General features: G+C 38.7%; 1 protein-coding gene across 6 annotated transcripts in view; it reads right to left on the bottom strand.

Annotated features, from left to right (window-relative positions):
- Nucleotides 1–16,059: 16,059 nt before the first annotated feature.
- LOC149792868 (uncharacterized) overlaps nucleotides 16,060–22,855 on the bottom strand; it is a 54,503-nt gene continuing 47,707 nt past the window's right edge. For 4 of the 6 annotated variants that reach the window (XM_089966654.1, XM_089966655.1, XM_089966657.1 and 1 more), the window contains exons 14-15: nucleotides 22,138–22,428; nucleotides 16,060–20,784 (exon numbers count right to left, since the gene is read on the bottom strand). In XM_089966654.1, coding sequence (XP_089822780.1) covers nucleotides 20,483–20,784; nucleotides 22,138–22,428 — 593 coding nt within the window. In that variant the 3' untranslated portion in view covers nucleotides 16,060–20,482. The remainder of the gene's footprint in view (nucleotides 20,785–22,137; nucleotides 22,429–22,855) is intronic. The other 2 variants (XR_016422649.1, XR_016422650.1) reach the window with 2 other exon arrangements.

Genomic DNA, 22,855 nt, shown 5'->3' with positions numbered 1-22,855 from the left:
TACTCGTCGATTTGAAACCTACGACTCCCGAGGATTTGCGATTTCGTACCCACTTGTTTCACCACTGGTGCCAAGACGGAGGGCCTGTCCTGTACACGTCTCCGTCCTCGACTTCATTTCACTCCCCATAAAAAATCTATAAAAACCTCAGACCCTTTTTCGTCTGTCTCACTCTCAGTGCGAACATGACGTCCCTTCAGTCGCATCTTCCCGTCAAATTGATTCGTGCCTTGTATGGCATCAGTCGAGAAAAAAGTCCACAAACACGAGCTCGTGTCTTAGAAGCTAGTCTCAAAGAAGTCTTACGATGGTTCACGGTGACGGCACGTCAAATACTCCAAGGAATCATTCAGATTCCTCATCAAACCCAACACTTTTTCGATCGAAACAAAGTCGCTTTGGTCCAACTGGCCGATCCCCGCATCGACACTCAAACCAAAAAACAAATCATTTTGAAACCTGGAGGGAGCGGTACTCTAGGAGGGGTCATCATTCGCTCACTCTTAAGATGGGATCCTAATGCCCCCAAAGTTATCCCCAAGACAAAAGTCCAACGAAGCCCCAAGAAGAAAAAGAAAAAGACCAGGTCCCCAAGAAGAATAACTTCTCCAGTGGCAGGACCCTCCTCTGACCAGACACCACCACCCCAGAAAAAGAAAAGAAGCCCCCAGAAAAAGAAAGAGAGAAAAAGTCCCCAGAAAAAGAAAAGTCCACAGAAGAAAACTAGTCGCAAGAGAGGTACTTCGGCCAGGACGCAACCTTACACTCGCAAACCACGACCTGCCACAGCGGTGACTGCGTCTCCGGCAGCCTCACGTTTGTCCACTTCTCCGTTGATGACACCCAGAACTGAAGAGTACTTGGAGACGTTGATCACACCAAGAACTTCTCCGTTGATGACCCCCAAAAGAACTTCCCCAGTGGCAGGACCCTCCAATTTAGCGGCAGTGGCTGCTGCTCACAAAGTACCTTCTCCCAAAATCAAAGTCCATGAAAGATCGGGCATGTTACAAAGTTTGCTGGATTTGTCCAAGCAAGAACTGGCTCGATTTAGTCCGTTGCGTACCCCTGCACGACGTGTCATGCCTGTCCTCAAACTGATACGACGTAAAGACAATCAGTGGCGACGCGTTCCAGTATAAAAAAGACCTGTGACCAAGTAGGTTATCAGTGTTTTTTGGTGCTCCTGAAGACTCAAAGATGTCACCCTCCAGAAAACCCCAAGGAAACAAAAGGAAAGGACTACCACCACGTTTAGTCAAACATGGGGACATGTTATCTGTCCTGTCCAAAGCTTCTCCACCCCTACGAAAAAAACTCATTCAAACAGCCTCCAAAGAGGTCATCGATACCGTGTGCGAATGTTGTTTGAACGTTTTGAAAGGCACGATCCCTTTGTCCAAACACCAGAAACAATGCTTAGGCAAACATCGTCACGTTCTTCGGAAAATGGTTCAAAAGAAAATTCCCATTCGTCAAAAAAAGAAGATGTTAGTGCAACGTGGAGGCATTTTACCTTTCTTGTTAAGCCCCATACTGAAAGGAGTCTTGTTAACCATGTTGGGAGGACTGGTGGGAGCAAGATAAAAAGGCCCTCGGAAGTCCCAAGATCTCAGAATCGACCCCTGACAACCCCATGGAAGGACGAAAACTAGCTTTAGTGCCTTACAAACGATGGATGGAATACCATCGGTGGCAAGAACAACGCACCCCGCATTTACCTCCCAATCCTAATTTGAGCGAGATGTCCCAGTTACAACACGAATTGCAGTCCTTGATGGATCGTCAAGATTTGTGCAAAACAGAAAAATCGCAAAAGTACGGTCAACTCTTGCAACGACTGCAACTCTTTCACCAGAAAGCTTTAGACGAAACAGCTTTACCCACTCTGAAAGATTTTAAGACCTTGATGAAAAGTCCAGCACCATCATCATCATTACCACCACCACCACTACCATCCCCTGGGGTCACCAGAGATGCTACCCCACGAAGGCCTGAGTAAGAAGAGATGCGAGAAGTGTTTCAAACACCGTCAGCAGCTCCCATTTCGAGTAAGATTGCAGCATCCTTGTTGACCCCGTCCCCCACACCCCAACGAGAAGAAATGAAAGCTTGGGTTAAAAAGATGATGTCCACGCCTCCTTCGACAGAAGTGAAAAAGAAAGAAGGGAAACCAGAAGTGAAAAAAGAAAAGAAAACCAAAGCCATTCCATTGCCACCTCCACCACCACCACCACCACTACCTTCGACTTCTACTCCCGTAGCCCATCGGACACGTAAATCCGTTTCCAAACCACCCTTTCGACCCACCCAAAGTAGCATCACCGATGAGTGGGTGACTTATTAACACACCAACAAAATGGAAAAAGTCTTAGCCAGCATTTACTACGATCCCTCGCATCCTGCAGGTTACGCAGGAGTTCAAAAATTGTATCGTGCTGCCAAAACGCGACTGAAAAGTCTCCGTTTACCTCAAGTGCAACGATGGTTACAAGAACAAGCTACCTACACTTTACACAGACCCATTCGACGCAAGTTTGCCAGAAGTCGCACCCGAGTGGAAGGCATCGATCATCAATGGCAAGCCGATTTAGCCGATGTCTCTCATTTGGCCAGCTACAATCGTGGCTACAAATATTTGTTCTGTGTCATCGACGTCTTTTCCAAATTTGTCTGGGTCGTGCCCTTGACTTCCAAATCGAGCAGCGAGTTAGTGCGAGCCCTGCAACGGGTGTTGAAACAAAGCGGTCGACACCCTCTTCGATGGCAAACGGACAAAGGCACCGAATTTCTGAACCAAGCTTTCCAAAAAGAATTAAAGAAACGTGACATTCATTTTTTTACCACCGAGAATCCCGAAACCAAAGCCAGCATCGTGGAACGTTTTCAACGCACTTTGAAAGAACGCATGTGGAAATATTTTACGCATCACCACACTCTGAAGTACATCGACATCTTACCGCACCTGGTGCAAGCGTACAACCAATCTTACCATCGAAACATCGGACGTGCCCCGCAAGACGTGACTCCCGGCAACGAAGTGTTGGTGTTTGAGCGCCTGTTTGGTACGTCCCCGACGAGGGCTGTCCCCAAGAAAAGTGGAGACTTGGCCGTAGGAGATTGGGTGCGCATTGGCAAAACCGAACGCACTTTCGACAAAGGTTACTTACCTAACTGGACGACCGAATTGTTTCGCGTCACTGGACGAGTGCCTGGCCGTCATCCTGCCGTCTATAAATTGGAAGACATGAACGGAGAAGTGCTCAAAGGAACGTTTTATTTGCCCGAGTTACAACGTGTCACCAAAAAGGAAGACGACGTGTACGACATCGAAAGCATTCTCGAACGCAGAACCCGTAAAGTGGGCAAACGACGTGTCAAAGAAGTCAAAGTACGTTGGAAAGGATATCCACCCAGTTTTGATTCTTGGATCGACGCTTCGCAAGTCATCGACTATAAAAAGAACTGACCATCATGCCCTTTCACACAGCAGACGCAGCTACGTCGACCACTCCTCCTTCACCTAGTTCTTCTGTGCAAGATTTACAAAAACAACCCTTGTGGGTGTGGTGTGGAGAACGTGTGCCTAAAACGCAAATCGTCTTTTTCTGCCAAATCTTCGTGGTGTATTGTGTCATCGGGGCAGCCATCGCCAATTTGAGTCTGCAACAAGGAGACAAACAATTGTGGACCATTTTATTGAGCAGTTGCATCGGTTACCTACTTCCCAATCCCTCCCTGAAATTCTCTTCCAACGGGAACCTTGTGTCCAGTGCCAGTGCCAGTCACCACTCCAATCACCACAATCAGAACCCCATTTTGCGCGGAGACACGCCTCTGACGTCCAGTAACCCCTCGGACAGCCACAGAACTCTGGAATTATGAGACACCAAAACCAATTTTACTTAACCTTACCCAGTGACAGTTCCATGGAGGTGTTTCCCAACAACACGTTGTGCTGTTACACGGCCAAATTACCTCAGGCCATCCCGTTAGATCACGAAGCCCATTGGGAAGTGGCTTTAGTGGAAATGGTTCACCCTACACAAATCCAAAACATCACCGAAAAGCAAAACAATTTTAAGGTCGAAATCCTGAACGAACAATTGCAACAAGCCATGAATGACATCGGGTTTTCAAGGGACACAAAACCAGCCAGCAAATCACCCTTCAAAATCTACATCTTCAAAATTCCACCAGGGTTTTATTTTAGTGGCCAACATTTGGTGGACACTATTGCGAACAAGTTCGAGTTCGCCTTTGGCAAAGCCCTGAACAAAATCAAAAAAAATGTCACCCTGGAGTACCATAAAGTGGCTCGTCGCTTACTGATGAAATTTCAGGATACTCAACTGTTGCCCTTCAAGTTCAATGGTAGTTTGTTTGAAATTTTGGGTGGACATGCAGTAATGGTCACAAACAATATGAGCCCCGAGATCAACAGTAATATGGATTTTTACAGAGCTTTTGGAAAACCGGTAGAACTGAACCAAGGACTGAATTTAATGTTTGTGTACTCCGATGTGGTGGAGTACAACGTGGTGGGACACACCTCTGTGCCATTACTGCGTGTCATTCCTTTCAAAGTGGATAGTACCACGACCAGTGACCAGGAAGGTGGAAACACTTACCACGTTCACCGGGAATTTGTCCATCCTCACTATTTACCTGTCAGCAAGTCGTATTTGGACACGGTCAACATTACTATAAAAGGAGATTTGGGACAAAATATTCCATTCACCAAAGGAAAAGTCACGGTGAAACTCCATTTTCGAAAACGGTTCTCTCACGACTCGTAAGTAAGTCATGTATCCAGTGTACCAAGGGGTTGCTCGACAGCGAGGACACGGTTTAGGAGACATGTTAAAATCGGCCTTTCGTTCGGTGGCCCCGGTGTTGAAACCGATGGTGACACGCGGAATGCACGCCTTGAAAGATGCGGCACTGACGCAAGGCAAAGAATTTCTCCAAAATGTCATCATCGACAAACAAAACCCTAAAGAAGCCTTCATGAGGGCAGGCAAAAATGTCTTGCTGCAAACGGGTAAAGACATTTTAAGCCGACGAGACACACCTATAAATGCCCTACACGCTACCGAATCAGGCATTCAGCAAGGACAAGGCAGAAAGAGACGACGACGAAGAAAACACCATTTCACCAGACTTCAAGCGAGAAAGGCCAAAAAAAGAAGAACCGTTCGAGACTTAGACGTTTTCGATTATTGAGAAAGAACAGAACAAAATGATGCACCGAGAATCTTGCGCCTGTTCCAAGACGGAACTGGATCTGTTTGCCATGCCCCCCACCATGATGACCATGCAAGAATCCCAGTGGGTGGAATTTCATCCCGTTTCCTCATTGACAGATTCAGCTCCCATAGAGTTTGAAATCAAGGGACAGCCCGAAGATTACATCGATCTGAATAGCAGTTACTTGTACTTGAAAGTCAAGGTAACCGAAGCGGACAATGACCCTCTCATTAATACGTCCAGAGTAGCTCCCGTCAACAATTTCATGCATTCCTTGTTCAGTGGAGTGGACTTGTATTTGAATAACAAACTGGTCAGCAGCAGCATGGATACTTACCCTTACCGAGCGTACCTGGAAAATCTCTTGACGTACGGAAAAGAAGCCAAGAATACTCATCTGGATGCTTGCGTGGTATGGAAGCCTGACGCATTAGGTGCAAAGTTCGACAGCACTACAATTGATGGGGATACTCAAAATTTATCGGGATTTATAGAACGAAGAAAGAAAATTGCACTAAGTCGTAGTTTAGAACTGATGGATCGTTTGCATTTGGACATGTTTTTGCAAGAAAAGTATTTGCTGAACGGGGTGGATGTCCGCCTGAGACTGAATCGCAGCAGTGCCGCTTTCCATCTCTTGTCTAATGCTAACGATTACAAAACTGTCATCCAAGAAGCCAGACTCTACGTGCGACGTGTGGAAGTGTTACCTAAAGTAGGTAACGACATCAGTCAGACGTTGAGCAGAACGACCGCCAAGTATCCGATCCGACGAGTGGAAGTGAAAACCTTCACCATTCCTAGGGGACAGCGATCTATGATCGAAGATCATCTGTTCCAAGGACAGTTACCCAAACGTTTGATCCTTGGTATGGTCTTGAATGAAGCCTTCAACGGAGCTGTCGATAAAAATCCTTTCAACTTTCAACACTTTGGCGTGTCCAAGATCGAAGTCAGTCGCGATGGCAAAACCTTGTGTACCCGACCTTTCTAACCTAACTTTGGTGACGAGAGGAATTATTTGAGATCGTACTTGTCCCTGTACGAACCCACGGGACAGTTAGGAACCAACACCAGTCACGGCATTACGTACGAAGATTACGCAGGAGGCTACGCTTTGTGGGCTTTCGATTTCACTCCAGACCAAGGCAGCGACGAGGGACATTTCCACCCTATAAAATCTGGCCAGATTCGTGTGGAAATTCAGTTCAAAAACCGAACCCCTGATGAAACGGTGAACGTCATCCTGTATGCAGAATTCGATAATACGATAGAAATCAACGGTTTGAGAGAAGTCATTATAGACTATTAGAAGCCATGGAAGACTGTTATCCCTCTTTACCTAGTGGAGAAACTTTAGACATGGAATGTGAGAAGACCGTGGAAAAAGAAGAAGAAGTGATCATGATGAAGTCAAGATGGCCAGAACAAGAAGCCCATTTAGTCTCCTGTTTTGCCAAACACTTGGTCGAAAAAATGACGGAATTAATCAAGAAAAATTGCTACGGATGTCAAAACGATCATCCCAGTCAAATTCAACACGATAAATGCCTGATGTTGAGTCAAGAAGAAAAATTGGACGAGTATCTGGACGAAGCTTGGAGTCTCATCTCGAACAAAGACGTGTTGCACCAGTGGTATAAAGACTTGCGTGAACATTCTTGTCCACCATTAACCACTCAAGAGATCCATCGTATCGAAGCTCTCCTTAATCAGAGTGAGGAAACAGAACGAATAACCGTTTATTCGTCAGACATTTTCAAGCAAAAAGTCAGGATCGAACTGACGACTTATTATTACCTGTGAAGAAGAAGAAAACAACACACAAATCAATGGATACCTGGGAACTTTATTACCTTCTGAACCACAGTTCGTATACGGCTTCTTGGAATCCTGTCGTCTGTGCTAAAGATGAACTCCCTCATCGCAAACCTAAAGACCATCAAGCTTACGTGATCAACACGGACGAAAGTCATCTCCCAGGAACCCACTGGGTAGCCGTCTACTTTCCTCAAGAAGGATGTGTGGAATATTTCGATTCGTACGGATTGCCCCCTTTGGAAGACGATATCATCGACTTTATGAGAAGAAATGCTCAGACCACCCGATTCAATAACGTGAAATTACAAGGCACAGATTCCTTGGTGTGCGGACAGTACTGTGTGTATTTTCTGCATCATCGCAGCCTAGGCTATTCCTTAGAACATTTAGTGACTCATTTTGATCCTCGTTCTTCTTCTAGAAACGATGTGAAAGTAGATCGATGGTTGTGTGACCATTATGCTTATCTTTTGTCTCAAGCTAGGAAACGTAGTATCCATCAATGGCCTAATGATTTCCAACAGTGGAAATCACAATTTCATTCACAACGTTGTCAGCCCTGTTTAAAGTAGATTGTGAATTGAGAAAAAAATGTTTGCGATTTGAAAAAAAATTGTTTGATGTTATCATGTTGGATTATTGTTAAAAATGTTAGAGTTGTTGTTTAGTGTTAAGTGATTTTTGAATAAAAAAAATGTTGTGTTTTGAAAAAAATGCCTTTGTGGTTTGTTTAGCTATAAGAATGATGGATTGATGCTCTTTCATTTCTTACTATCCCTCTCATGACACTCACTGAACGTTGCGATTCGAAAACCGTGTGGGGGATGTTTTCCTTGACGTCCGCGCCTTGACTTTAAGAACCGGGGTTGTTTCCAGTCTAACCATCCATTGTCGACTCATCCTCCTAAGAAGATGTGCTCCAAACTAGCTAAGCTCAACGAAGCCTACGTGAATTTGCATAGGGTCAGACACAGTCTGATACCGAAGCCAGAAGAAATAGAGAACGTGAGAATGTTAAAAATCACTGAAGACCTGATAGAAGAACTCTTCAGAGAAGAAATGAACAGGGATAAAGAAGAATGGACAGAGAAGTACAGACTTCAGAGACAGCAGCAACAGCAGCAACAACAACAACAGCAGCAGCAGCAGCAACCTGAAGCTGACAGAGGCTTTGTCGATTGCCGTATCGACACCAAAGAGTTCTTCTTCTCTTTCCGAAGAAGCAGACCTATCGCCAGAAAGTCTATCCTCAGAGGACATCGCATTCTTAGAAACTAAAAAAGAATGCCATAGCAAACAAAAAAAACAGCCCTTTTCAGGGCTACCCAATACTCTAGAAAAGAAATAACGATCGATTTGCCAATGTGTGTAGGTAGAGTAGTGTGAAAATAAACACTAACTCTTTATTGATAGTGAGAGTGTATGTGTTTGTGTGTTTGTGTTAGTAACAGTTAACGTAAGTTTGGGTGAATAGTAGATTAACATAATGTCTTTTTTGGTGTTTGAGGTGTATATTTGGGGGTTAGATTGGATTGGTTTTGCGTATGTGGATAGTCAATTGAAGTGATTTATAAAAAATTTTAAAATAGTGATGGGTAGCATAAAAAAGTGAGTGAGTGTTTCTTTTAGGTCGGCGCGTTGTTTTGGGTTATAATCTAGGTAAGATCAATTTTATGTTATTAGGGGGATGTTTTCCATCACGTCCGCGCTTTCAGTATAAATTGAAACTCGCTCGGCAGTCTAGCTACCCTTGTTGATTGATCAACACCGCCAGAAGAATGAACACCAGAATTGTGAAACTGTTAGAACTCCAGATGCACCTGGAATATGCCAGGCGCATAGTAAACGAACTATCAGCGGAGGCTATCGTAGAAGAAGCAAGAATAAAGAAGGAAGAGGAAGAGAGAAGAGAGAGGGAAGAAGAGGAAAAGAAAATAGGAGAGAGGATGTCATACAATATTCCCGAGACAGAGGATTGGGGTGCTGAAGCGAATCATTCCGCCTCTGTACTCTCAAGACAAAAAGTAAAAAGAGACTGGAGTCAAAGATGCGTGTGTGGCGCCACGCCTGGAAGGTGCAACCATTAGATAGGTGCATCTGGAGTTCAAAAAAAAAAAAAACCAACAGCCCTTTTCAGGGCTACCCAATACTCTAGAAAAGAAATAGCTATTAATTTGCCAATGTGTGTAGGTAGAGTAGTGTGAATATAAACACTAACTCTTTTTTAAGATAGTGTGAGGGTATGTGTTAGTGAGTTTGCGTTTGTAAGAGTTAAGGTATGTTTGTGCGAATAGTAGATTATGGGTTTCTTTATTGTTTCTTAGCGTATGTGGAGAGTATAGTTTGGGTTATATTATATGAAATGAAAAAGTAGGGGGATGTTTTCCTTCACGTCCGCGCGTTGTTTGGTCATGATCTAGGTAAGATCAATTTTATGTTTTTAGGGGGATGTTTTCCTTCACGTACGCGCTTTTCGTATAAGAACCCACAGTATTCGTCGTTCAAACCATTCTACAAAGAATAATCTAGACAAGATGACGCAAGTGACTGATTTATTTAATCAATTGAGGCATATCTATTTCTGGATAATAGATGCAGAATATGCTATAGAAAGGATACAAAAGGAATGGGAGTATGAAGATAAAGAACACTTGGTAACCAGTCAAGTCGAACGTATAAAGGCCGCCAGACATAAAATAGAAGGAATGATAGAAGATGAAGTCAACAAATCAAGAGGATTAATTGACCCACCTTATGTAAGAGTGGGGAGTTTGAAGGAAGCACTGGATTATGTCATCCAAGTCCGGTGCTTCCTAGAACATATAGTGTATTGGACGGAGTTGTCATATATGAAGAGGGGACTGAACAGGTTGAAAAAAGGAGAAGAAATAATGAAACAAGTGATGACCCAAGAAGTAGAAAACATAAAGGAAAGGTGGACTAAAGAAAGAAAGGAAGAACAGAATAAGAAGAAGAAATTAGAATTCGACCAACTGAATAACAACTGGATGAAAATACAGGCCAAGTTCCGAGCCATGGGTCACCCGGACTGGATACCAGAAACAGAAAAGAAAAAGAAGAAAGGAATGATGGACAAAATAAGAGGATGGTGGAAAAAGTTAAGAAGTTAAAAGAAGAAGAAGAAAAACCCAAAGGCCCTTTTCAGGGCCAGCCATATTTCTCGAAAAGAGATAGCCTTTCCATTGCCTACCCCTTTTTTTATTTTATTTTATTTTTTTTTTTTTTAAAAAAATCCCATGTTCAATTTCCCTTGACGCTATAAAGACCCACCCTGTTTAATTTCCTTTTTTGTCGCTAGACAGACCCACGATTTTTTTTTTCTCCATGTTAATTTCCCTTGTCGCTAATCTGACCCACGATTTTTCTCCATGTTAAATTTCCCTTGTCGCTAATCTGACCCAAGGGTGTTTTTAATGCTAATTCCCATTGTCGCTAATCTAACCCCCTTCACTACTCATATTCTTATAAAAGCAATGCATTGTACCATATTCTTGTAAAAGCAATGTATTGCCCCATATTCTTGTTATAAATCTAGACCGTGCATTACGATTTTTTTCTCACTCTGTTTGAATTTGCAGATTGCAATGTTTAAACGGAGACCTAAGGTTTAAAAAATAAATTATTGCCAAAACATTGTATTTCCTCATTATTTGATTATGTACTGTATTAATTCCTTCCCTTCTCTCTTTGTCATTGGCTTAAATGAATTCATTCTGAAAAATCATTACTATGATAACGCTAGAGTTAGATTTGTTTGAAAAATAAAACGTATTTACAGTTATATTCTTGGTGAATAACTACCTTAGTTTTAATCTTGATTCTTTCTTTCCGCGTCCCATCTGTAGTTTCGCTGGCATTGCCAAGATGAAAATATACTTGTACTGTATTAGACAACATGCGAAAGGGATGGAAGCTAGCTGTACTGGAACTTAGAAAATGGATTCAAGCGTCAGCCTCTTGCTCTATTTTAGTGATTTAAAGGAGTCAAATCATCAAAACAAGTTTCTGCGGCCAATGATACAATATCAGTCGTGGTACATTGACATTCTTTATGAGGCATAATATTCCAAATTAAGAAGTATATTACATATTCGAGGTATTATTTTCGATAATATGAAGCTGACAGTTATTACATACATAATAACAACCACCCCCACAAAAAAGTTACATAGCCAATTAATAAATCGCTGACTAATCATTGAAGAGAAAAGTAATAACCTCAGTAAAAACAAAAGTAAATGTTATCAGAAATAACTTAAATAAAAAAGGTTTTGCTACTGTGGATCCTGATACCTAATTAAAAGACACTAAATAAGTGAAAACGGAAGGAGTAAGCGTAGGAAAAATGACTCCGAAAAGTGCACAAACAATACAACAAACAAAATAAAAACCATGGAGAAAATCACGCTGGTTCTCGACAATTTAATAAAAGCAGAGACTCCAAAGATCTACAGAAATATGGACAAATGTTTTAAAATTGAAACATCATTTAAAGCTGTTAACTCTAACGTAACTGAAAAGCACTCTTCTCCCTCAAACCATTTTGAGGAAGTCATACAAATGATTCTGTTGAGGTAAGCTCCAGCCACAACAATGATGTAACTAGTGAGCATAATCGTTCTAATGATGTAACGAGTGAGCGTAATCGTTTTAATGATGTAACGAGTGAGCATAATCGTTCTAATGATGTAACTAGTGAGCATAATCGTTCTAATGATGTAACTAGTGAGCATAATCGTTCTAATGATGTAACTAGTGAGCATAATCTTTCCAATGATGTAACGAATGAGCATAATCGTTCTAATGATGTAACGAGTGAGCATAATCGTTCTAATGATGTAACTAGTGAGCATAATCGCTCTAATGATGTAACGAGTGAGCATAATCTTTCTAATGATGTAACGAGTGAGCATAATCTTTCTAATGATGTAACGAATGAGCATAATCGTTCTAATGATGTAACTAGTGAGCATAATCGTTCTAATGATGCAACAAGTGAACATAATCGTTCTAATATTGGCATTAAAACTCTTGGCTCTTCAATACCAGCGAAACTTTACAAAATGAAGTTTAACGACCGAAATTCAGTAATTGTCCATTAAACAAAGCCCTACTAACTGGTGACTATGCCTTTAACTATCTAAGTGAAAAGAGGTCTTTAACTCTAAGTCAAAGTCAAATCATTAATGGGTTTGGGCGTGTGTGTGTGTGTGTGTGTGTGTGTGTGTGTGTGTGTGTGTGTGTGTGTGTGTGTGTGACTTGGTTTTTAACGTAGCTTTAAACAAAATTCAGTCATATTGCTACGATGTCTGCAGTGTGGCAGTTTATAGTGATGTCTAGCACTGGGGCATCATGACGCAGGCATGTAGCATGACGTCCCATGCATTCACATTATCCTGACACTAGGCCGACCAGTCCTAACACTAACCTCTTAATGCTGAGCGCCTAGCGAGGCAGCTGTTAGTACCATTTTATCAGTCTTTGGTATTACCTGGCCGGGGATCGAACCCACGACCTCCTGCGTCCGAGGCGGACGCTCTAAACACTAGGCCACCTGTGCGGTCAATGGGCATGGGAACAGGTCATGTGATTAGACAAAGACGTCCTTCTCCATACGACATCATCATCATTGTTGGAGGAAATAATGGTAACAACACTGATATTGAACAAATTGAAGAAATGTTTACTAGAAGAATATTACTTTGATAGTTGTAAGGTGTTCATTGGTATGGTTTCTCCCATAATAGACATTGATATTCAAAACCTGACTGCCTTAATAAAGCAACTATGCAATAAATGGGAATGTGAAATAGGTAATACTGAAAATGCATTCTGGTTTTGTGCTGGAACACCACGTTGCTAAGTATAGAACCCATTCCATTGACCATAGAAAATTTCCAGGAATTGAAGCCAAAGCCATTTCATTTTATAACTGCTGCATGTTGAAACCATTCTAGGAGCCATACTGAACATAAGATATGCGCCATTTTCATTTAGATCTAACCAGACGTCATACGAAACATTTTGGTGGGTTTCACATGTTGATACGACCATCCATTCCGTGGAACAGCAATAACAAGAATTTTAAGATAGCCATTGTGGTGGCAATAGTAGATGCAAGGTTGGCTCCATTTGCATTCAGAACCAACTAGATGAAATAAGTCTTGTAGAGAAAACATCTTGTTAGTTTGACCATCAATTCAGGAAGAGCAATGCTAATAAAATTGCCAAGACGGAGGTCATGCTGGCTATATATATATATTTAGCTTGGCTCCATACTGGATCAGCACTATTCTCAATTGGAACCAACCGTATATCACATGAATTATTTAAATAAAAACCGCGTGCACAAATGATCAATACAGGAGCAGAAGCAATAAAACCGTTTTCAGAATGCTTCCATTCATGGCCATATTAGAGGTCTGGGTAGTACTAGTTTCATTTCGGATCAACTGAATCTTGAAGTTGATGATTTTCTTAAGTAATATTTAATTAAAAACGGTCTTTCCTAATGTCAAACATAGGCACATGCACGTTCTCGTTTGCACATTGAGTGATTTTCTTAACGTTTACAGGTTGTACAAAAAACTAAGCCGTTAAGCATGCGTAAAAGTTGGAGCAAATTTTAATAGAAGAGAGAGAAAAAGATTTTTTTTTATTTAAAAAAATGAAGAAAAACCAACTCATTAATTACTTTCACTGAAATTTCAATCATGCAATTTATAAACAAGGGAAGGAACTCAGTTCTTTTAATCTCGACAGTTTATGGGATTCTTCTTTACAGTAGTTAAATAGAAAAGGTAGGGCTTCATAAAGACAATTATTGAGACGTGCATTTAAAATAGATTGTATATATATATATATATATATATATATATATATATATATATATATATATATATATATAGTTTAATTTTCTCAGATTAATAACATTTATATAATTACTTAAAAGGTAAAGTTAGGAAATGTGAAAATTCAGCTTGTTATAAAAAGATTTTGTTAGACGTGAATATCAAAACTGGAAAATGACAACAGATTCTATATGCGATCTTTAGCTATCACTGTATGTTAAGTTTACTGCATCTATGAACATTGTTTATAGTTTTTTTTCTGATTTGTTTTCAATTTAACGATTATCTTGCCATTTGCTTTAAATCAACACAATATTTTGTCTTGTTACAATGTAGTAACAAGAAATTCCTTATTCTGTAATATGTGACAAAAAATATAGTAACCATGAGAATCAATATTATCTAATCATATTCTCTTTATTCTGACTACATATACCTGTATCTATTATTAACACCAGTATAAACCTAACCAATCCAAATAATGTTATACCCGTCTTAATCAGTCACTCATGGAAAAAGTTGTTGTAGGGTTTAACGCCATTTTTCAGCACACGATAGGCTATACATGGCGGCCAGTATTAATGGTGCAGGAACAACCGAGGAAAACCCCAGAAAGAACCACCGACCCTCTAGAAGCTAGTGGCAAGCTTTCTCACATACTCACATTGGCCGAATCCGAGACTCGAACCTACGCAGACAGCGGTGAGATGGCAGTGATCCGTAACGGAGAGCGCTTTAGACCACTCGGCCACTCGGGGCCCCAATGGAAAAAAATCAAAGTCACCTTTGTACACAGCTGACCTCTGAATGCAGGTTCACCATTCAAATTTGCCTCATAAACAACTACCATGCACCTCATATCATTTTTGGTATCCTTATTATTATTATTACTAACACTACTACAACTTCAGGCAATTAGCACAATTTCCTATCCAAAGAATTCAAAATAGAAATTTAGTACTGAAACATTGTCCTTGAACTCATTTGAAATGCTGGAATGTTTATCATCCTGCTTTCGGTTCTGGATGGGGCATGACTATCTCTTCCCACCATGATTGTGGGTCCATCGTTCCCATTTCTGCTCATGCGGAGATAAAGGACTATCTCTTTCTCTCTCCTGGTGAAGAGGACCAATGACTGTCTTGATGCAGGAGGAGAAGAGTGTCAGCCCCATGCTCGTTCTTACATAGCAAAGCTGGAGAAGTATAATCAATTGTCCTGTCTGCCAACCAAGTCATTCATGTTGCCATGAGAGGAAAAGGAGAGTCTGCACAATCATAACTGAATGGAGGGAGTCTACGAGCTTCCTTGGCAACATAGAGAATGGGGCTGGAGGGATCAACAGTATCACTTTTCCTCAATATGTGATGTAAAAAGATGGTTTTTAATTGTGCCTCAAGGGTAAAAAGATGGATTGAAACATTCTGCAAAGATACTACTGTGGCAGAATGAATGATCACATTTCGTTATGGTTTCCTGCTGAATGTTGTCGAGTCTAAGAAAATCACTCGATTCTTTTCTTACCTAATCCATTAAAACATCATGAATTAACTTTTTTAAATTAACTTCTTGTTTTTTGTTGTTGTTAAGGATCAATCAAATAATAAAGATAAAATGACTAGTCTGTACCAATGAATATTCTAAATGTTTGCCATATAGCACATATTATGGAAAAAAGTATCCTGCATACAGTAAAGAATAAAAACTTGTTATTTTCAATATGTCCAAAACATTTTTTATTGTTTCTGAAGATTTTATTAATTTTTTTTATTGTGATGTTTTTTGAATTGATTAACAAGAACTAAATAAAGCAGAGTTATGGAAATCATTACTAGCTTGAACAATGTGTGTTTCAATGCTAACATTAAAGTAAGACATTACATCATGTTCTATAAATATCAGTACTATTGTGGCGTAAACAAAATTGGGCATTTCACATGCAACACACAGTTTATAAGTTTTAATTTTTTTTAAAACAATTTATACATGTGGAATAAACCTCTTACAATATGAATGAGTTTATTGATGTCAAAAGTTGTGTGTTCCAGAAGTATCATCTTACAAGGATCAACTATGTCACTTCATCTACAAATTAAGTAAAAAACAAAAACGAAAGTTCTTAAAGTGTTTATCGATTTTTATTTTAAAAAGTTTCTATCCAAAGGCACACAATAAATGCAAATGAGATCTCAGCTTACTGAAGTTTTGCCATATGACCCACCGCCACCACAATATGCAAAGGTGAATAAGTGTACACAAATATTCTTGTCTTAAATGGTTGGAACGTAAAACAAATTTCTAGAATTCTACCTACTTGTATTCTGTGAAATGAGTTGAATAAGCCAAGGCTTGTAAAAGTCATTATAACATGAGTTTCATAAATTTAATATTAAAATCATTACCCACTTGCAATTCTGTTCATCACATAGTTTTGATTTTCATGAAAACAGGAGTGAAAGAATAAATAATTTTACTCATTATCACTATCAGTTTAACTTTTAAGCATTCAAATTGTTGGATATCTGAAGGTATGATTATGATTTACAGTAAGGGATTTGTGAATGAATATCTGAATTATAACAGACTTAGATTTGGAACTACACTGGAGGATAAGACCTATTTCATCTTATAAACATATGTGGTTGGATAATGTTCTTTCATTTTGGGGATCAGTTTATATTGACATTCGTCGCTGAACAGAGGTGAGTCTTTTACTCCTACAAGTTTACGTTTAAACTAAACTTGTTTAAACTACACGTTTAAACTACACTTGTATATAGGGTGAATTCCATGTTATAGGTACACCTCCTACCCCTTTCCACACGCACACTATCAATTGACAAATTCCCATAGTTTTATTTGTTGTTGTTGTTTTGAATTTATCACTATTTTTAAGCGAAAGATAATGTATAAATGACATACCAAGCCCATGGGGGTGGGGGTAAATGGGCTAAATTCAGAGAGACAGGACCTTTTTGCCACAATTCCATTTCATCAGTCAATTAGAAAGAAAAAGAAAATGTTTTCATTATCACAGCTAATCAATGAAGAATACGGTGCAAGTATTTCATTGGATTATTTGGCCCAATCAGAATAGAATAAAGTGATATTTAATATGTCATATCAAAAATATGAAACTGCACATACTATATGTAAAGTTGTTGTTGCTGTTGTAGGGTTTAACACCATTTTTCAGCACATGATAGGCTATACATGGTGGCCAGTATTAATGGTGCAGGAAGAACCCGGGAAAACCCCTGAAAAGAACCCCCCACCCACGAGAAGCTACTGGCAAGCTTTCTCACATATCCATATCATCTGAATCCGAGACACGAACCCACAGAGACAGAGGTGAGATGGCAGTGATTTGTAACGGAGAGAACTTTAGACCACTCGGGACCCCTCTATATGTAAAGTGTACCATCTATGTGATAAGAAGGTATAATTGAAATATTTGTTTTGAATTATTTGAAAGCTGATGTAATGTGCTAAACCTAATACATGTATAATACAAGATGAATGAGGGAAAGTCTTCAGTCATGATTGATATCTTACATGATTCAGTGTAGTGGAAAAGATGAAATAAATAATTATTTGAACACTGGCATAAATCACAGTGAAAGTATTGAATTGACATGAATAACTTGAATATTCTCTCTCTCATATATATATATATATATATATATATATATATATATATATGAGAGAGAGAGAGAATATATAGATATAGATAGGACTAGTTTCACTTCTAAAATCGGCCATACGTCAAGCTATAAAGATATTTCCCTGATGTGCAGTTTATACACTAGTTTTGTTTAGACAATTTGTATTTTAATGCAAATAATAAGGAATTCACCCAGAGCAGAAAACAACATTCATAAACATTTCATGCAATAAGCAATGTCTTGTTTGTAGTGTTTATCTAGACATGCAGGAGGTAGAACTTCAAATTCTCTTTTCCATTTATATTAATGAAAACTTCTATATTTCTTAATAGTTAAATTATTTTAAAAGTGTCTTCAATATTGCAAACATTTTCTTTTTCATATAAGACTTTTTGCATAAGGTAGTGACAGTTCTCAATTGTTTCAAGTGCTAGGATTTGTTTTATTGGTGAAATTATTGAATTTATGCCAAAGATTAATTTTACTAATGTAGTTAGTTTTGCTATATTTAGAATAGATAAAGATAACAATGATGTTTTTACAGGCAAAAATAACAGCAATGTCTCTTTCCTTCGTATCAGAACAGGTCACAAAACATACCTTAATTCATCTTCATTATTAATGTCATTAAAAGCTGTCCGCATAATTGGGGTGAATAATAATATGTATAGACAATTACATAGTTCTGTGTTTGCGAGTACGTGTGTGCATGTGTGTGAGCGAAAGAGGTCAACAGTTTCTTTGGTGCAATTTAAAAAACAATCCCTTGCTGATTTGGGAGTCACAGCCACTTACTGTGACTCTAAGGACAGGATAAGGTGACAGACTATTTTATGGAATTAAATTATAGAAATGGCATATATTTAAAAGAACATACATTATAGGAACACTTTATGGATATTAAAGTATAGGAAGGACACCAAATTGCATTGTCAATGAAATAACATTTTCGTAAGAGCAATATATTACCTCCCTTAACAAACGCACACACATACACACAATTGATCTCAGGAGCACCTACACAAATACACACAATTTATCTCAGGAGCACCTACACAAATACACACACACACACACACAATTTATCTCAGGAGCACCTACACAAATACATACAATTTATCTCAGGAGCACCTACACAAATACACACACATACACACAATTTATCTCAGGAGCACCTACACAAATACACACACATACACACAATTTATCTCAGGAGCACCTACACAAATGCACACACACATACACACAATTTTATCTCTGTGAAGCACCTACACAAATACACACAATTTATCTCTGTGGAGCACCTACACAAATACACACACATACACACAATTTTATCTCTGTGGAGCACCTACACAAATACACAAACATACACACAATTTATCTCAGGAGCACCTACACAAATACACAAACACATACACACATTTGATGCTTCATGAAGATAATATTAACAAAATAATTTTGCTTCATCTCACCTGTGATGCATTTCATAAAATCACGTTCATGGCTAGCTGTTATTTCCTATTTGTGATGAAGCTGGATGCAATCAATAAAAAATTATGAATTTCTGGTCTTAATGTAACAGAAAGAAGCAAAACCAATTAGTTTAGCTATATTCAACAAATAATTTAATTCTCTAAGTTACAAAGTGATAACTTAATAGGAATTTACAGTATTGTAAATTAAATCCCAAATAATCCTAAATGTTCTTTTGCAAGTTGAAAGTATGTACTGCTTGGAATTAATTCTAATCATCATAAACGTGCTGATGTACCAACAGTCTTGATGTATCTCAACGAAGTAATCCAGAATAACTTCGAATGAGTCCTCAATAATTCCAAAGTAGTTCTAAATGTTAATGAGTATTTTGTAATTCCAATGAATATTTCAACTCAAATAACATAACTAAAAGTGATTCCATAGAATGATATTAAAATAAGAATAAGGCTGAAACTTACGTAGTCAATGATACAATAAAATGCTCAGTATGTGTATGATTTCCCATCAAATTTGTAAACAAGTTTGCTTGTAGAAAATAGCAAACAAGTAGGCAAGGTCAGGCCTTGTACTAAAATTCAAGTAAACATATTGAAAAAAACCAGGTAGACAATGAATGTCGACCAGGTCATACCAGATGGTGATGATAGCAAATTACCCAACTGCCAACCCTACATTACAGATGCTAAATAACTTAAGCAGCAACCTTGCTGCTATACATCCAACAAAAGCAAGCATTAAGATCAACCATCTGATCTATGTGTGTGAGATTTAGACTTTTAACGTAGCTGATTTATTTAAAATCATTCCAAAGACGAACCAACTCCAACTGAGACTGTGGCACTCTGGGAACTCCACCTGAAGATGTACAACATAATAAGAGTGGACAAGTTGGAACTCTGAAGTTGGACAAAAGGCTTGTCGAGGGTGTCATGATAAACGACCTGAAATGTGACCTGTACTTAGAGGCTCTTGTGCGACCTTATGGCCTCTACCACATTGCACAAGAGCAGTATGCCTCAACAGGAGGAGTAACTGTAATAATTATAAAATGAACAGTGTCCAATTTCTCACTAGAATGGATCTCTTCACACTCCGTTTCAAAATAATGAGGTTATTCCCCCTGCATCTAACTGTATATGTACGACTATGCTCTGCATAGTTTTGTGTTGTCTCCCCTCTTCCATGATTTTCAAACACTGCCTACAGACATTATGTACATCTTCTACACAAATATACAAGATTCGAAACACCAAGTTCCCTAGTTCATAACCCAAATGTACAATTCAAGATGAGATAATCTGCCTTACTTTTAAATGATGCACAAGCAATTTCAAACTGTCAGCAAAACGTCCACCATGTGCAGTGGCTGTTTATTCATGAAAAACAATGTCTCAAAATACTTGGATCAATACCGACATATCTAACTGCTAGTTCCAGATTCTTGAATGTAGCCTGCACAGCTTTCATTTGTTTCCACTCATTCATGATTTCAAAGCATTGTCTTGACACATCATTTGGCCAGCCTATAAGTATTTGCTCAATTCTAGATACAGGCACTCCAAGTTCGACCCCCAGATGTACGTATTCTTTCCCAATCTCCTTACAGAGTTGATTTAGATGTCTTTCCTCTGGTTGCATGTCTAGCATTCTTGGTGGAAGACAAGACACACTCTCCCCTGTAAAAAGATGATCAAATGTTTCCAATATTCTTAATTAATTAATTATTCTGTCCTTATAAAACTTGTTTTAAAACATTTCCAAGTTTATTATTGATTCTGTATTACAAGCTTATTGTCAATCAATGTTCAGAGTGTCAACAATGCGTAAAATTAATTTACTGTCTACTGTTTGATGCACTTCAAATAAACAATAAAATAATAAGCAAGACGTTTTCTTAAAACTGAATCAACCATGCTTGACTTTGCAAGTTCCAAGTATGCAAGCAAGCTCTCAAAAGACATTTGATGAGTTGAGAAGAAACTTCTAAATATGTTCAAACCATCTGACCTTGAAAAATGGGTTATAATAAATTACTTTTTGTCCGTATGAACTAAAGTTTTTCGCTGGTAAATTAATGTCCATGATACAATATGATCCCATCTCCTCTTTTTCGCATACTTTTACACTCCGACATTCTGCCTATATAATGATTTCCTGCAAATTTTCATTAAATGGAAGATAACAACTGACTTTTCATACGCACATATTATATTCTGAGTTTAATACCACCATATGGAAGCTAGGTAATGATTCTTCAGATGAAACAGACTTAAAAGCTTGGTTTAATACCATCAGATTGAAGCTAACATCTAATTCTTCAATTGCAACAGATGGATTTAATACTACTCAACGAAAGCTGCCTGCTAAGTACTTTACTACTGGGTTTAATACCATTGTATATAAGCTAACTGTCTATCTGTCTGTTCTTTGACTTCTACATTTATACATAATGGTATTTCACAATGTTGTTGTTGTTGTTGTTCTAGGGTTTAACACCATTTTTCAGCTATAGGTGGTGACCAGAATAACTGGTGGAGGAAGAACCCTGGAAAACCCAGGGAAGAACTACTGACCCACGAGAAGCTACTGGCAGCCTTTCCCATCTACCCTTGCTAGCCAAGCCTGAGTCTCAAACACATGCAGACTGAGGTGAGATGGCAGTGATCCGGAACAGTGAGTGCTTTAGACCATTCGGCCACCATTATGTTGTTAGTAAAATATTATGTTAACTAGTCTGTAAATATAAATTTGAACTAAATATCCACCCTGTTTAAATAATTAATTATTATTATTATTATCATCATAATACTAAAGGTTGGAGTCGCTGTCTAACCACTAGAAGGCATGTCATACAACAATTTACAACTTGTACCTTTCTTTGATCAATTTATCAAAAGAATTTCAAATCTTTCATCAATGGTTTTTGATGAAACTAATCATTCATTTTTCAAAATATATCTGCACAAATTTTGAAAGTTAAAGTGAACTTATTATTGACATTTTATTTTAACTCTTCCTGACACAAATACCTGCTGAGTTGATTGTTGTAAGAATATCAATATCAATGTCAGCACTTCTGAATGCTGTCTCCAGGTTTCTAAACGTGGCTTTGTCCCTGCTTTCCTGCCTCCATTTAGCCAAGATCATAAGACACTGTGTGACTGTATGGCGATGGTCCTGCCTTATTTGCTCGATGTTTGCACTAGAAAGTCCCAGATGTAGACCAAGGACAAAAAACTCCTTTCCAATTTTCATTGACAATCGACCTAAATCACGTTCAGATGGTTTCCTGTCTAGTATATCAGTGAACAGAGAAAGAGCTGAAATAAACAAAAGAAAAACAAAAGGTCTACATGGGCTGTGTAGCTGACATTTGTGTGCTTGTGAAACGCAAATTCACACACACACACATATATATATACACACACACATATATATATATATATATGCACACACACACACACACACACACACACATATATATATATATGCAATAAACTGACAACGAACAAAAAAGTTTATTTCTAATGTTATTCTGAGTGATTAGATTTGGTATAAGGGAACATGCCGCAGATATACACACACACACACACATATATATATATATATATATATATATATATATAAAGAATACAAATCATATGGCGAATAACAATCATTTCAAGTGCGCTGGATCCAGCAAGGGATCACGTGTGTCAGGGATTGATTAAGATAAATGCAATAAACTGACAATGAACAGTGTGAAAC

Source organism: Sinohyriopsis cumingii, chromosome 8 (assembly GCF_028554795.1).
Source record: "Sinohyriopsis cumingii isolate HCF-2022 chromosome 8, ASM2855479v2, whole genome shotgun sequence".
Taxonomy (NCBI): domain Eukaryota; kingdom Metazoa; phylum Mollusca; class Bivalvia; order Unionida; family Unionidae; genus Sinohyriopsis; species Sinohyriopsis cumingii.
The sequence above is the reverse complement of the archived record's forward strand: the minus strand, read 5'-3'. Positions and strand labels throughout refer to the sequence as shown.